At 33.6% G+C, this 17,763-nt stretch overlaps 1 protein-coding gene across 2 annotated transcripts in view; it reads left to right on the top strand.

Annotated features, from left to right (window-relative positions):
* NCKAP1 (NCK associated protein 1) overlaps positions 1–17,763 on the top strand; it is a 139,838-nt gene that overhangs the window by 36,047 nt on the left and 86,028 nt on the right. For both annotated transcript variants that reach the window (XM_001369048.5, XM_001369070.5), the window contains 4 exons: positions 12,509–12,601; positions 12,807–12,863; positions 13,839–13,981; positions 14,069–14,159. In XM_001369048.5, the coding sequence (XP_001369085.1) occupies positions 12,509–12,601; positions 12,807–12,863; positions 13,839–13,981; positions 14,069–14,159 (384 nt within the window). The remainder of the gene's footprint in view (positions 1–12,508; positions 12,602–12,806; positions 12,864–13,838; positions 13,982–14,068; positions 14,160–17,763) is intronic.

The following is a 17,763-nucleotide window of genomic DNA, read 5'->3' as shown; positions in this document are numbered from 1 at the left end:
ATGAACCTAGGCAATTGGAAGGATTTTTATTGTAGGAAGGAAAATATATATAATATTTTTGTGGAGGAGAAGGAAAGAATTAATTGGACAAAAATGGCTAAAGCCTCAGTTTGATATTTTTTTAAGCTGTTAAATTTTTAAAAAGTTTTAAGCTGCATTAAGATTTTTGGACACCCTATATATACACATGCATATATACATATATTTTAGATAGCAGAGATAAAATTGAATTTAAGTAGTTTTTTATGGTAGGAAATTCTCTATAGAAATACCACTACGTTATTTTTCATAACATAAACCTGGCCTGGGTTCAGGAAGAACTTTCAGATATAGTTGTCTGAGAATATGGCAAGGCATATCACAAATAGGCTAGTTACTAAGCAATGAATTATTCATGCAGAAGGGCCCTATGTCTTAAGTGGTCCCCTATAACATATGAAGGTTTATGTGAAGGTTTGCTGAGTGGCACAAATTAGGGTTAAAGAATGCTAAGAGAACTGTTTTTGACATGAAGATATTAACTATTGACAATAAATAACATCCCTGTTCAGTGACAAATTTATATACTAATAAAGGAACTGGGGAATATAAATTTCAGAATTCTATAAATGAAACCAGAAGACAAAGAAGTTGTGATCAAATAGATGAATAATGACTCAGATTTTTCTTGGAAAAACAAAAAAAGGAGTTGATTTCTGATTTGGTAAACATTTATTAGATACCTTCTATTTGTCCTATATATATTATGCATGTGTGTATGTGTATGTGTGTGTATCCTATTTATAATATGCATATTGTATCTGTTCTATATAATAATATACAGTAGAAAATAAAAACAGGCACTGGCCTTAATGAGTTTACTCAGGAAAAGAGGTGTACGACTGCTTTGTTAGGGAAAGGACCATGTAGCTGTTTTATCTTGGTAGGGCAAAGGACTATATAACTCATATCCACAGAAGTCTAGGTGTAGAAATAAGGCAGCCACACAAGGGAAAAGGGAAATGCTTCATTGCTGTTTGCTGCTCTCTACTGTCCATTTTCTTGATTTTTTTTTACCTGATTTCCAGATCATCAAAGGAACTAGTGAAAATTGCTAGAACTTTAACTCAGTTAAAGTTAACATTAGACTCAGGAAAGAACAAAAGATCTATGAGCAAAGTCTAGAGGACTGTTAAAGAAAATCTAACATCCTGACCTGGCTATGGTTCTCATCTGAAATGAAATATGTTTTCCTCATGGTTGCTTTTTAAAGTTGAGTAGTATAGAAAAGGAAAACTGAGTCATTTACTAGTTTTTGTGCCCTCTTCTCCCATCTTATCCCCAATAATCTTAGTCAGAAATGATATTAATAGCTTTTTGAATGACCTAGTTATTCTGGACATAGGATATACTAAAATGTGATTTTAAAAAAGGAAAGACCATCTAAGGAAACACTCAAATGGGCAAAATTATAGACCATAGTTTATAATGACTTATGATCATAAGCAAAAAAAATCACCATAAAGATAATAATAGCTTGTGCACAACTGTTGTTGGAAAGGTTGAAAAATGAACTATATGAACATATGCCTTAATTATGGCTGATTGTGTAGTAGTACATATCTGTAATTTCTGCTACTAAGGAGGGTGATACCCACAAGTTGTAGTTGGGATAAAGTTGATCACAGGTCAAAGCTTCAATTCTGAATCAAAGTAAGACCAGGCTTAAAGAGGGATTGCTGCATTTCCAGGCTGGGCATCATAGAGATGCTTAGTCTTTAAATAACTATACACACACATATGCAACTCAATTTTTCAAAGTAGAATATCACAGAAGAGTGAAAAATACACAAAAAAGGGGGTTCAAGGTTAAAAACTTAAGTACTACCACCTCATATTTAGGCATGAGACCAAATTAACTTAGATCATCTCCAGAATAGTTGAAGATAAAACAAGAAAAAACAAAAATGGGCCAGAAATGTTGTCTATGGAACTGTTTTCAGCATTAATGGTAGTATGAGAACACAGACCTTGATGGATGAGGAATGAAATTTTAGAAGATGTTATGGAGTAGGAAGATGTATCAGACAAAATGCACATATAGCAATTTGAAGGTATTTAGGAATTTATTTTTAGGATAAGTGAAAGAGACCAGTATATGGAAATGATGAAAATGAAAATGTTACTGATAAAAAGTGATTGAAGGATTATCATTAACTACCCACCCATATGCTTAATTTTCCCATCTCTATAATATTTCTGTGAGAATAAAATACACATATTTCGATTTGCTTTTGAAGAAAGTAGGAGGACGTAGACTGATCCTTACAAAAATTTTTCTATGGCAAGTAGACTTTGGATGACAAGTGAACCAAAAATTTAACACAAGGAGGAATAGGGGCTAAAATATATTTTGGCAAATTATGTGTTGTTTTTTTAGTGGTTCCAAACTTCTTTGATAAAAAAGCCCATCTTTTGAGTATCAGTATTCTTTTCCTGGTGATATTTGGCTGCAGTACATTGAAATGCCACAGTTCCTGAATATTAACATCACTTTAAGAGCAATGAAGTAATATATAACTAGCATAAGCAGGCTGCAGCATGTAAGAAGTGGCATATAGGATATCAGAAAATGTACCAGTGGAAAATGAGTTGAGCCCATGATGGACAGTTCTTGTGCTCCATTGGTATTTATAAAATGCTAAAAGATCTAAAGGAAATTTCTAGCATATTTGGTAGAGGACATAGATTGGACTTACACAGAATCTGCAGATATAGATAAGTTGTAATTTTCATTATTGGTAGAAGTATCCATATCAGTTAAATAGTATATGTACTAACATAGTTTTCCATAGTTTGTTATATGACTTTCATCACGAAAGGTCATAGTTTTCAAAGAATTAAAATTGTAGTCACCATCCAAAGGATTATGATGGGATTAAAAATGTTGTAATATATTACCAATGACCAATATTTATGTACCATAAATGGCATGAAAATAATTTTTAAAAGTGGAATACTTGAGAATTGATGATTTCCTGCTACTTAAAGGCCTTCAAATAAAATCTCTTGAGGGATGTTATACTAGAGATTCATTTTGTATATGGGGTGGACTACATGGCCACTGAGATCTCTTCTGATTCTTAAAATCTGTGATATTTTCAAAGAGATAGAAAAAGGTTGATCAATAATTGAGTATTATTGTATTATTATTGAGTATTATTAAGTATTATTGAGAGTGAGATATAAACAGCCTATATACTCCACTGTTCCCCCAAAATAAAGACCTTTATAGTTTGACAGAAAAATCAGCACAATTTGATGTTGATACAATTTTGTAATAGCCAGTATTGTGATTATAATAAATAAAGTAAAATCATTAAGTGCTTACTATGTGCAAAGCAGTGGACCAAGCACTGGAGATATAAATAGAAAAGCAAATACTCCTTGCTGTTAGGGAGCTTTCATTCTAATTGGGAGAGACAGACACATACATTTATTTAGTTTCAGGTCAGATAAAAATGCCCTGAGGGCATGGTAAAACATCTCTAATACTATTTCCATTGATAAAACTATTTCTCATGTTAAACTGTTTGGCAATTCTGAAGATTTTGATGTCCATACCTGTATTTTCCAGATCTTTTATTGGTTATGTCTGCAATATCTTTCTACCTGACGATGACTTTTGTTCAGCAGTTGGTTGCTGTGTGTCTGAGAGTTTGGGTGGGAATGACAGAGTGCCATTCCTCAAGGTTGTTCCCCTTGATGGTGATTATAAGGACTGGATGGAAAGAACTATTTATTATCTAGGTGGCACTTAATTCCCTGAGCTCTTGGACTTGGGGTTCTGGAGTTTGAACAGTTAGGAGAACCAAGAAAGGGGATTGTCATATAGATCTAAGAGTATTGAAGAGATGAGGACAATTAACAGTATAACAGCCTCTTATGGCTGCAGAGATGTCCAAAAAAAAAAAAAAGTATAGGATTGAGAAAAAGCTGTTAGATTTGGCACTTGATCTTTCCTGACTTTTGAGAGAGCAGTTTCAATTGAGTATTTCATAAGCCAGATGCAGAGAGTTTAGAACTGAGGAAATAGCCATTTTGTGTAGACCATCTTTTTTAGGAGTTTAGAAGACAAGAAGAGGAGGAAAGATAAAGCATGATAGCTGGTTTGTATAGTAGTCTCAAATGAAGATCTTTTAAAGAATGGAGTTGTTTTATAGGTAGCAGGGAAGAAACCAGTATATAGGGAAAGATTGAAAATTATAGAGTGTAGATGACAGAAGGGGCATTCTGCTTGAGTAGATGTAATGGAATGGGGTCAAGGATACATTTTACAGGAATGATTTTCTTGGCCCTGCTTACTTCACTCAGCATCAGTTCATATAAATAATTTCATGCTTCTCTGTATTTATCACAATTGTTTCTTATAGTGTAGTAATATTCCATTAGATTCCATGTACCATAGTTTGGTTAGCTGTTCCTCATTTGGTGGGCATCTTTGTTTTCAAAATTTTGCTATAACGCAAAGATTTGTTAAGATATTTCAAGTAAAATGTGCTTTACTTGATCAGTTTGCCTATAGAAACGAATTTTAGGTCATTGATGAATTTTTAATTAATTTCTTTGCTACTTTAAAACATAAATTATAATTCCCTGAACACTAAGATTAAATTTATTTAATGGATACATGCTCAAACGTTTCAAAGTCATGTCTTTATTTTTGTTAGACACTCTACTGAGTCCTAAAGGTACAAATACAAGCAAAAAGATGGTTAATTCTCTCAAGTACCTTACAGTCTGAAGGAGAAGGGGAATGACATAAAAGAGAGCTGAAGTAGGGAGGTATTTTACATAGTGGAGTGGACTCAGAGTCTAGAGGAAGAAGAATGACTGGTTTGAACCCTTGATGAAAATGGAGATTTCCAGAAGAACTCACCAATGAGAGAAAAATGAGCTGCAGGGATGGAAAGAAAAGGTAGCTGAAACCTGAAACACAGGCTTCTGATAGTAAAATTTTTTTCTCTTAAGATATTTTGATAATTTTTAGTATATCCCATTTTAAGAACTAGTTAAGACATTGTTTTCAGAAGCAGAGTAGTTTTAAAAGTTACTGAGCCAAGGATATCTTGGGCTTTCCTTTCTGTGGTTGAATTTTCTCAGTTTTATTGTATTTACTTTTCATTGTCTATCAGAAGTTAAACTAGATTTTAAAATTTTAAATAAGTTTTGCCAATCTTTTGTGTAATTATGATTTTTCTCTCTTCAAAAATTAAAACTCCTGATAATCTTTGATTTAATCAACCTTGGTAAAAGCTTAAAGTATAGCCCACTTAATCTCTGCCTTTGATACTATTGGTGTGACCCCTTATTTTCTTTTTTAAAATACATTTTGATATATTTTAATTTCCCCCATTTTTTTAAAGGGGGGAAATGAGCAAAACTGATTAGCATGTCAATGAACATTTTATGTTTCATGTCCATAAATCTTAACTTTTGTTAAACTGGAGGGAGAAGAATGTTTTTTTCCCATATTTCTTAACCACGCTTTTTTTTTTTTTAATAATTTCACAACATTCAGACTTTTTGTTTTATGACACCATTATCCCAAGCATTTAGACTTGTGAAAGTTTGGCTTCATCCAGTCATTTGCTACATGATATCATTTCTTAACTGCATCATCTCTTGTATTTACATCTTCATTTTTAGTTTTACCCAATTTACTCTGTCATCACTGCTACTCTAATATCTTGTTAATTGATTTTCTATAATTTGATCTTTATGTGTCCTCATCTACCTGAATATCACTACTTGAATAAACTCATCTTCTTTTATTCTCCTGACTTATACCAGAACCAGGCAAGTCAAGTTACCACTACTACCTTGACCACCATCTCTGCTCAAACTCCAATGGAGATAGTTCAGGACTCTGAATTCAAGAGTATTGGAATGACAGTATCCCCCAAACTACCGAGCCTTATTTGAGTCATCATTCCAGGTCATTATGATATTGAGTCCATCTTTTTCACTGCCACCAGCAGCAGTTGCTAAAGAACTACCAAAAGTGAGATGAGTACAAGAGCTCTGGGAATAATAGTACTCCCTAGACCCATGATGGTGAACTTATGGCTCATGTGCCAAAGATGGCAAACAGACCTCTCCGTGGGCATGTGTGCCATAGGCCTCCAGAGTTAGTTACTAGAAAGTCAGAGGGATTCAGGCAGAGCTGCTCCCTTTCTCCTCTCCACTGTGCCTCCCTGCCCCTCTGCGCTTACTCCTTCCTCTGAGTGGAGCACTCAGGCCACTCTCCTCTCTCCCTCCCCTGTCTGGGGTAAGGGGAGGGCATGGCACTCAGTCTTGTGCAGAGTGGGGCATGGCACACAGCCAGGAGGGATGGACGGGATATGGCTCGCAGTCTCTCAAAGGTTCACCATCACTGCCCTAGACCACTATTTGTGCTTCCTGGCCAGCCCTCACCTCTGTTATTCAGGGAATCAACTCTTATGGAGGAGAGGCCAACCATCCCCACCAAATGCCATTCACAGGGTTGTCAGGCCAAGTTGAGGCTACAAGGCACTTTGAAAGCAAGTCAAAACACTTTGATCATCATCATCTTCCATGAGACCCTAATGGAGACAGGATCCTGGGTCCACAAACCTTTGGAAAAGCAATGCTTTTAGCCTTGTGCCCATAGCCATCATTCTGGGAAGTAGTCCTTGTGGAGATTATAGCTTCTTGAATGCCCTTGCAGCTGTTGTAGCCACATCCATTGAAGGCCCAGAAAAGAAAGTTATTGTCACCAAAGTCCTTGGCATTGTTAAATTATTCAACATCAGAAACTGATAGAATTTTATTAGAGTTAATAACATTATAGATGAGATGTTACCATCTTCTTTGTTGCTATACCCTAAGGATCATTGGCTCTTTTCACATGACTTACTGCTGAAATTTTCCATATGTGCTCCCACCTAACTCTTCATTAGAATGTTAACCCTTTGAGGCCAAGACTGTCTTTTCTATTTGTATATCCAGTGTTTGGCACAGTGCTTTTCATTCATTCTATGGATAAACCACTCACCCTACCCTTTCTTCATTTTCATTTTTTTTCTTCCTTCCATTCTCTATGACTGGAAAAACTTATTTGCCTTCCTAATCTGCTTCTTCCCCATCATCTTGTTCCTGTTGAAATCCTTCCCTTTCAAGGTTTGACTTCTTCCTGTTCCTTCCCTCAATACTTTCCTCCCCATCCTAGCTTGATCTCTCCCTCAAAATAAAAAACAACACTTAAATTAAAAACTTCTGACTTGTGGTTATTTAACAAAAAAACCATTTTGACTTATGGTTATTTATGTGACTATTTTGTAAAATTTTCAGGTTAGAAGGTAGAGATTATATTATCTTGAATTTCTACCACCTAGCATATTACCTCATACATAGTAAAGACTATTAATAAATGGTGATTAAATTGTTTTCTTTCGAGTTTCTTGGAGGGATGAATTGTGAATCTTACATTATTATGCTTTCTTTCATTTTATGTTAAACGAGTCTATTAAAATAATGGCTTACAAAAGCATGTGCTTTTTTTCTTTTAAGTCTGATAATTAGTATGGGTCTTGCTTTAATAGACAAAACATTTCCTTCTCACCAATTTGCCAGGATAATAAAAGTTTTGAACTTGCTTCCTTTAAAGGGCAATATCTTTATTTTATACATTTGCATATCTTTAAAAGTCTGGTGCTATGCCCACTTACTTAGCTCTGATTTAATAATTATTGATGATGATAATTGATTATAACTACTATTGAACTTTTTCTTTAAAATTAAAAACTTTATAAAATAATCAGACAATTTAATGAGAAAACTGAAATCCTAGTAATCAGATGACCTGGGGATCTCTGTTAAAGTAACTATTAAAGTATCTATAAAATTTGAAGTTAATAAACTGGTTAATCTTTAAAGACCGTATCAGTTTAAAAAAATTCTATCTCAATTTTTTCCCACATAGCTTTCCAATCTGACTTCCATTGTACTATTAAAATAAAATAGATTGGGCAGCATTCTTATATTTAAATTTAAGGATTTGAGAGAACAGAGGCATAATAGCCTGTCCTGATCCAATAGAGCCATCAGAACATAGTACCTGACCCCTGCTGTCAGTGTATGTTCATTGTGTTATAAATCAGCATAATAGTCTCTCTACGTCCCCTCTGTACCCTCTCTCAAAAACGAACAAAACAACACTTAATCAGGACTCATATTGAATATGTGTTGTTGAATTTGAGCTGGTGATTTTTGAGGGAGTAGGGAGATGGGAGGGTGACCAAATCAGATTATTACCGTATTAAATATCCTTGGATATTGGACTATGTTTAAGATTAAGGAAATATTTGTAAGTGGGACTCTCTTTTTAAAACCATAAAGTATACAGAAAAAAATTATAGGCCAAGGCAGGCCAGCTCAGAATTGGGGGAAATTAATAGGATTGTCAAGTCCCTCTTCTCTCTAGATCTCTGGAGCTGCAAGGAAATAATAGGTATGAATCAAGCCCTTTTCCTCCCTTCCCTGGGCTACTTCTCTCAGTGCCTGACTCCCTGAATCCCAGCCCAGCCCCATTCCAGTTGATGATGAAGAAAGTGTGGGGAGGGAAAATTAGTTCAATAATTGAAGGGGAATTTATTAGAGGAATTTAGGTATTATGGTGGATAGAGTAATCAGCCTGGAATCAGGAAGTCCAGAGTTTGAATCCATCTTTAGGCTCTAACTAGTTTTGTTACATTGAGCAAGTCACTTACCCTCTGTCTACTTTAGTTTTCTCATCTGTCAAATGAGGATAGTAATCATTGAACCTGACTCCCAAGATTAAATGCTCTTTCTTGTTCTTTTCCCTGTTCTTCTGTTATGTATCAGACACCATACTAATTGCTGAGGGATACAAAAAACAAAATTAAAAGTTTCCGCCCTCAAGTTGTTTACATTCAGTTTGAATAATTTATCTCAGTGGATGAAGTTATAATATCATACTTGAGCAAATTATAATACTACTTCAACATATTTGAATGAATCATGACTGAATAAAGAGTTGGGTATCTGGGGTTTAGTTTTATATCTGTCAGCTGTTTGACTTTGGATAATTATTTAAATCACTAACTTGGAGCTTCAGCTTCTTCATCTATGAAATAAAGGAATGGAACTAGATCAGTGATGGTGAACCTTTTAGAGACAGAGTAACAGTGCAGGACCCTCCCCCACCCCCCCAATCATGTGCCATGTTCCTTCCCCTGCTCCCCCCCCTCTTTATCCCACATAAGGGAGGAAGAAAGCACTCCCATTGGGCTTCTGGGCAGAGGGGGGGGGTGGGTGAAGTGAGGAATGTCCTCAGTGAGTTTAGCGAGCGGAAAGAGAGTGGCCGAGTGCTCTGCTTCCCTCCAGCTCTGCCACCTGTGAGCCACCCACCTTACCCTCTGTGTGCTCCCATTGACTGCTGGGCAGAGAGGCAGGGGATGTGAAAAAATGTCATCAGGTGTGATGGAGAAGGAGAAGGGAACAGCTGTGCTCAAGTCCCTCTGCCTTTCTAGTAATAAACTAGGGGGTGGGAGGGAGGGCAGCCAAGTACCCACAGAGCAATGCTCTGTGTTCCATCTTTGGCACCTGTGCTATAGGTTCACTATCACTAAACTAGATCATCTTTCAATTTTTTTTCTTGTTCTAAAATAAAACAATATTCATTTCTTGTACTGTGTGTACCTAATGAAGGATTCCATATTCATTAATTTTATTTTTAAAAAATTTTAATGATTTGTTTTTATATTGCAAACATTCATAGATTATTTCCTCTATGAGAGGCCTCTTGTAAAAAAGTAAAGCAGTTAAGCAAAATTACCATATAATGATCTCATCTGAAAGCACATGCAACACAGGACATATGTAGTTTTCTATTTTTGTTTATTTTTTTACTCAATAGAAATAACATTTCTCTTTCTATTCTATTAAGACAAAGAGAAAAGAAAACAAGGTTGCTTGTGATAAATATGTGTAATGAAGGAAAACAAATTACCTCACTCTTTGTCGACATGTATGTCTAATTCTGCACCCTAAATTTATCACCTGTCTGTCAGTAGGTGCTTAGAACATTTCATCACTAGTCCTTTGAAACCCGGGATGGTCAATTGTAGTGATTGTTGTTGCAGCAGCTTTTGAAGATATTTGTCTTTACAATGCTATTTGTTGTCATTGTACAAATTGTTCTTCTGGCTCTGCTCATTTTGTTCTTCGTCAGTCTTCAAAAATCTTCAAAATTGTTCTTTTTTATAATATTGATTAATCTATATCACTGCAAGACCTGTGATTAGAGAAGATCAAAGAAATAGAAAACCATCTTTTATGTACCCAACCCTCTCCATAGTGACAGAAAATTAGAAATTGAAGAATTATCAAAAAAACACAAGAGTATTTTGGAATCTAAATGTGGTGTAATACTATAATTTTATTATTTAAAATATTTTTGACCTTTTGCTTTTAGGGCAGTCTTCTTTTTTTTTTAATTGTGCCAGATACACTTCTGCTTTTACCCTTCCCTGCAGCCTTCCATTATGTCCAAAAAAAAAAAAGTTAAGCAGAACCAATAGACATAGTGACTGTCTGTTAACTTTTCCAAAAATTTATACTCATAACTAGCCTCTCTCCAAGAAAAGTGAGAGACACACACAATCTCAGTTCTCCTTTGGGACCAAAATTAGACATGATTTTAGTATATAACTTCAATTTAGAGTTCCCTTCCTTTGCATTTTAATAGTCATTGTTTCTTCCTTCTTCTGCTTTACTTTTATGAGTTCATACAAGTTTTTCAGTATTTCTGAATTCCTCCTCTTTGTCATTTCCTAATAATATTTCATTACATTATTCATTGGCTAATTCATAGAAACTCATTTTGTTACCACAAAACATTCTACTTTGAATATTTTGTACATCATCAGTGTGTTACACAGTACATTATTTTCTATGTAACCAATAAATCCATTTAAATCCTGCAAATATGTTTTTTGATTGAAATTGTTTAAAGGTATATTACATATTTTATCTTTAAAAGAGTATCTTGATTTTTTTGATGTCATGGAAATCATGAATATTATTAAATTGAGTGACATTGTTTTAATTTCATTTAGGTGTTTTATATAGGGATCTTTACCTTTCACTTATTACTCTTTGTTGAAGGGTTTTTAAATTTTACTTTATATGTGTTTTTATGTTTTTTTTTTCTTATAGCTAGTTGTCATTGGATAGGATGAAGGAGTTAGATTTGCTATCAGAAGATTTGGGTTCAAATTTTGACTCTGCTACTTACTACCTTTGTGACTGTGGGAAGTTATTTAACTTTCCTGGTTTTCAGTTTCTTCAGCTGTGAAATGAAGGTTTTAGACTTTGGATTAGATGATTTCTAAGGTCCTAAATTCTAGGAACTCATAAAGTTTCAGAAGGCACAAATTAGAAGTTTATAGATTGTTAGTAAGCCAGACTTTAATATCCCATTTCCAAAGTTGTGGATTCTAATCAGTTGTGGGTTGTAATATCAGATTTATTCACTTTTATTAGAACTGTATAGAAATTAAGAGTAAATGGGCTCCAAGAAATGACTTCAAAAGATGTATGAATTTTGACTTCTTTCTTGGCAATATTGGGTGCTATTAAGTTTATTGATGTGCTTTGTATCATCGAAGTCACTATAAATTTTATCTGTGAGTAGGTTGTTAATGTACTTTGAGCAATTTTTCTTTGTAAGAATTTATATTAATATTAGATGGTAAAAAAGTCAACTAAGTGAGATAAAGTTATTTGGATATTTGACCGTTTACTAAAAGTTAATACCATTATTTTTGTTGTATTCACATATCTCTTCCATATGTTCACCAGTGTCTTAACACCAGTGTTTGCTTCTTTCTCATTTCTTTCTATTTTTCTTTTGTTTAATGTATTATTGTGTTTGTGGAACTGGTCAAAGAACCGTTACTGTATTTTATGTTTGTATCTACATTTTATTTTGCATGCGTAACGTGGCTTTGCCTGGATGTTCTTTTTGGTAAGTTCAAATTTACAAAGCCTATTGTTTTTTGTAGTGTTACTTGTAAACTACTTCGCCTTTTCTTCCAACTCAAATAATATCATTTTCATCATTGATTTGTGTTCAAACATTTTAGTTTATTTTTTTAACTTGCTCATTTTAAAATCCTATTTTTCTAACTTTCTCCAGTTCTGTCTAGCTCTGCTAAAAACAGTTTAGTTCAGGTACTAATCCATTTTGTTTTATAGCCTTACACTATCAGTTGCAGATTGCTTTTAGCAATTATTATCTTGAGTATTTTGGTTTATTTAAAAAGACTGAATTATCTAAGACTACAGTTTCAAAAGCTTCTGCTTGCATATAGCAATCATGTTGGTTTTACCTGCGTAGCCCAAAGAAGATTTCTACTGTTGATTTTTAAAGTATCTCTGAACTATATAAATAATAACATGTATACTTGTGATTATTTTACAGCAACAGCTTGCTCAGCTGCAGAAAGAAAAATCTGAGATTTTAAAGAACTTGGCATTATATTACTTCACATTTGTAGATGTTATGGAATTTAAGGTATGGAATTAAGTATGAAGCCCAATTGTTTGAAATTAGCATTCAAATTTAAATAGTACATGATGCTCATCCTATATAATGAATTTTAGATGTGAACTCTTCCTAAAAGACTCTCCAAGTAGAACATTAATTTGTATAATAGAATAAGGTTCTGAAATCAGTTATTTTTAAATATCAATGATTAACATGAAGAATTTATTTTCAGGATCATGTTTGTGAATTGCTGAATACTATTGATGTTTGCCAAGTCTTCTTTGATATTGTAAGTATCTTAATTTTTTAAGAACTTAAATCTAGTTGCTTTTTAACTTTAAAAAAATTTATAGTTAATTATTAATGGGAATATTCAAGAGGGAAGTAGAGATTTAATGGCTGTTTTGTTTGGGTTTTTTTTTGGGGGGGGGCTGTTAAGGATTATACAAACTTCTGTCATTTTAATGTCCTTGGCATCAGGTGATTTAGTTTGAAAAAATTGATGCTTTTCAAAATTAATTCATTTCTGCCTTAAATTTACTGTCATTGGCAGTGTTTTAATTTTATGGTCCCAATTTTAAAAAGTAAATGAGCAATTCTTAATTGAAAGTTACTACAATACCAAATGCAAGGTGAAGTTTGTCATTTTTTTTAAACCTTTACCTTCCATCTTGAAATCAATACGATGTATTGGTTCCAAGGCTGAAGAGTGGTAAGGGCTAGGCAGTTAAATGATTTGCCCAAGGCTACACAGCTAGGAAGTGTCTGAGGTCAAATTTGAACCTACAACCTCCTATCTCTAGGCTTGGCTCTTGATCTACCGAGCCACCCAGCTGCCCCCTATAATTTTTTAAATAACAAATTATGTATACTAGAGAAAGTAGAAATTAAAACATATAATTTTCTGATATATCAGAATATTGGTAATTACTACTCTCCCCACACTCCCATTTCAGATTTTATGGTAAATGTTCAATTCTTTTGTAATTGTCCTTTTTAAACCTTCCACCTTGAAAGTTCCTATTTGATTAACATTTTATGTCACCAGATCTTGTGAAATATAGTCACTTTTTCAGTGAAAGTTATTAGCATTGTGAGGTGGAAATATTTAATTTAAAAGTTATTTGAAACATATGTTTGAATTTGTATTTGCTTTATAAATAAATAAATATATATATATATATATATATATATATATATATATATATATATATGAGATTTTGTGGTTGCAAAATGGAGGATAAGCATGATCATTTTTTTCCAGACTGTAAACTTTGATTTAACAAAGAACTACTTAGACTTGATTATAACTTATACAACATTAATGATACTGCTGTCACGAATTGAAGAAAGAAAAGCAATCATTGGATTATACAATTATGCTCATGAAATGACCCATGGAGCAAGGTACAACTTGGCTCAGAAAAATTTGAAAATTCCAATTTGTTGACTTTAATCTCAGTGAAAACTTATTTTTTCAATTTTGTCTTTAAGTGATCGGGAATATCCACGACTTGGCCAGATGATTGTAGATTATGAAAATCCTTTAAAGAAAATGATGGAAGAATTTGTACCCCATAGCAAGGTATATGTATTGATTTTTGTAGATATTTTAAGGCACATTTTGACATATTTCTAGATTGTTTATAGTACATATATTCTAGTATCAAAACATGATGTTGTGAGATATGATAGTAGAATTGTGACTCACATCTTCTCTAATTGTAACTCTTGGATTGCTCCTACCTTTACCTTTCTTCCTTCCTATTTAGTTGGTACTGAGTGAATCGGAAGGAAGTCAGACAATCATGTTGACTGGATCCACTACTGCTTGATTTATATCTAATCTCAACTGGGCTTCAGTTGTAGCAGAAAAATCTTATATATTTCTCCCAGTCTTCTTGGCTGAAATGTGCTTCCTCTTCTCTTAGAGCCTCAGTTTTCTTTAATATTCAGCTATTTTCTATAGGAAATCTTTCCTGATCATCTCTTAAATTATTAGTGGTTTCTTTCCAAAAAATTAGCTTTTGTTTTGTGTATGCTTATATATGTATATGCTGTCTCCTCCAGTGGAATTTATATATATATAGAATATTCCTGAGGGCAAAAACTGTTACATTTCTGCTTTTAAATCTCTAGATCTTATCATATGTTTAATAAATGCTTTTTGGTGAATTTATTGCTTGATGAAAAATCTTAAATATAGTAGTCAGCCTAAAGAGTAGTTAAGTTTTTTTTTTTTTGAGACACTTGATGTGTTTGTCTATTTAAATCTCACCTAGAGGAGAGTCAAAAAACTTATTTTCTTAGGGCATGAGTTTTCATTTGGTGAAGTAATTTATTGTATAATGTCTTGGTGATTGACTAGAAATCTTTGTAATTTCTTCAGTTTTGAAATTCTTCAAAGCTTCTTTCACCTTGTATAATACTCTAAAAATTAGGTCCATTCCATAGGTTTTGCTAGGTATTGTTTAAAGAATCATGGAATCCAAACTGATTGATTACCTTGGTGAACACTCAACCCTGCCTCCTCATTTTACAGGTGAGGAATAGAGGCATTCTAATTCCATAGGTTTTTTTTAGTGTTGACATATTCAGTAGCACTATCTTGAATTCACTTTGTTTTCTTGACATTATACTAATTGATGCAGATAATTCTTTTTTTTTTTATTTACAAGTGAATTCTTTTTTTTTTTTAATTTTAAACATTATTTCATTTGGTCATTTCCAAACATTATTCACTGGAAACAAAGATCATTTTCTTTTCCTCCTTGCCCCCCCTCCCACCACCTTTCCCTCTCCCATAGCCGATGCACGATTCCACTGGTTATCACATGTGTTCTTGACTCGAACCCATTTCCCTGTTGTTGGTATTTTCTCTAGAGTGTTCATTTAGAGTCTCTCCTCAGTCATATCCCCTCAACCCCGGTAGTCAAGTGTTGCTTTTTCATCGGTGTTTTTACTCCCACAGTTTATCCTCTGCTTGTGGATAGTATTTTTTTAGATCCCTGCAGATTGTTCAAGGACATGGCATTGCCACTAATGGAGAAGTCCATCACCTTCGATTATATCACAATATATCATTCTCTGTGTACAATGCTTTCCTGGTTCTGCTCCTGCACACAAATTGTGTGTGTGTAGTGTAGTGTATGTATATGTGTGTGTGTGTGTGTGTGTGTGTCTGTGAATGAGAGAGAGAAAGACAGAGAGACAGAGAGATCTACTACCTGGATAATTGAAGTTTTTTATCAATGCTCTGTTACAGCTCTTGTGTCAGGCTTCTGATATATTCCTCCCTCAACATTTCTTCCTTTTGTTCAGGTGGTCTGTAGTATACCCATATTCCAGTGACTTTATGATACTATGTTTCTTTCCATTGATCTTTATTCAAATGTGCTTCACCATGCTGCCCTCTTTTACTAAAATTTTTTACATGAATATATTTTCCATATGTAATATTAAGTCTACATCCTCTTTTCTTACCCATTTGTATTGTTACAGAGAATATTTTTACCAGTGTACTCCTGGCCAAGAGTCTGACATAATACTATTTATGAATATGTATTTTATCTCACTTTCATTTGTCATACTTTATATGTCTATGTATAGACACCTGAGGCTATCCGTAGGTTTTTATCAATAACTCATTTCTTGGATTTTGCTGCTGTGAATTGTAGAATGTCTCTTGTTTTTCTTTTGCATACTTGCATACTTTCCAGCTACTTATTTTTGATATCAAATTTAGTAGACAACTTAAGTCATCTGTCTAGTTTCCTATTCTAAAGCCCATTTGATTAGTTACATTCTTTTTTTAAATTAAAAAAAAATTTTTGTTATTAAAATCCTTACTTATAACAGGGTGTATTGGCTCCAAGGTGGAAGAGTGCTAAGGGCTAGGCAATGAGGGTTAAGTGACTTGCCCAGGGTCATACAGCTGGGAAGTATCTGGGGTCAGATTTGAACCTAGGACCTCCTGTCTCTAGGCCTGACTCTCAATCCACTGAGCTACCCAACTGCCCCCATATTATTCTTATATAATCCTATTTTTAGTTTCCTTTGTAGCTAAACATTTTTTGGAAGAATTTAATTTTTTTTTGCTTTTATTTATAGTCTCTTAGATGCTTTAAAATCACTTCAAATATATATAGTCTTCATTAAGTGTATCCTAAGCAAGAGTCCATCATTCCTACTTTTTAAACCATGTTCCAAAAATCAAATCCTATTTTCAGACACCATCATGTTAACAAATGCTTCCCATCTTTCCCTTTCTGTTCTGAAGCCCTTATTTCTTTAGGCCTTAATGATGAAAATACTACTTAAACCCACTTGATTTTAAGATTCTTGTTAAGGATTTAATAATCCTTATCATTGTTTCTTAGATTCCTTCCAGCTTTGTCATAGATATGGATTGTAGTCATCAGGTTTAACAGGTTTTGAGAGTTTCTCTGCCTGGTCTTGAGTATATGCCTTTGGAAGATGATATCTCTGTTGTTAATGCCATACCAACAACTAGCTGCTTCAGTTCCTTTAAGCAGTAGAATCTCCAAATGCTGTCACATATTTCTTCTTTTGACACTTCCTCTAGCCCTATCAAAATCCTACATAAGTGTTTTAATTTGATGTATTATTAGAAATTTAATACAGCAATATAGATAACAAATGTGTTTATTATATTTAAATTAGTTAATGTTTGAAGCATAACTTTTTTCAGTTGCTCCCTATAAATTTCCTTCTGAATTCTTTGTTCATTCTTTATTTTTTTTCCTTAATGTATCCAAGTTAATGTGTACTCTATTCTTCTAGTTATACTTTCTTTTATTTAATCTTATTTCTCAAATGTGTTTCTAATTTTTTTTGTGTGTGGTTTTGTTGTTGTTGTTGTGTATTCCATTACATAACAACAGTAAAATTTATTTAAGCGAGTCTCAATTGATGTATACATAGATGGGTTCCAGATTTTGCTGTTATGGAAGTCTTTGAATAGATAGCCCTTTCTTGTTTGTTTTTAGTAATATGTGATATTTTGTTATTTCTGTGTATGCTTACCAGATTACTTATCATAAATATTGTACAAGTTTGTAGTTATATGAACAGCAAATGAGTGTATCTATTACAACCTTGCCAGCACTGGATTTCATTTCTGAGGTGTTAAGAAAAAAAAATGTATCTCTCAAAGGATTGGTTGATCT

The sequence above is a fragment of the Monodelphis domestica genome, chromosome 4 (genome assembly GCF_027887165.1).
Source record: "Monodelphis domestica isolate mMonDom1 chromosome 4, mMonDom1.pri, whole genome shotgun sequence".
Classification (NCBI taxonomy): Eukaryota; Metazoa; Chordata; class Mammalia; order Didelphimorphia; family Didelphidae; genus Monodelphis; species Monodelphis domestica.
This window is presented reverse-complemented; position numbering and strand designations above follow the sequence as displayed.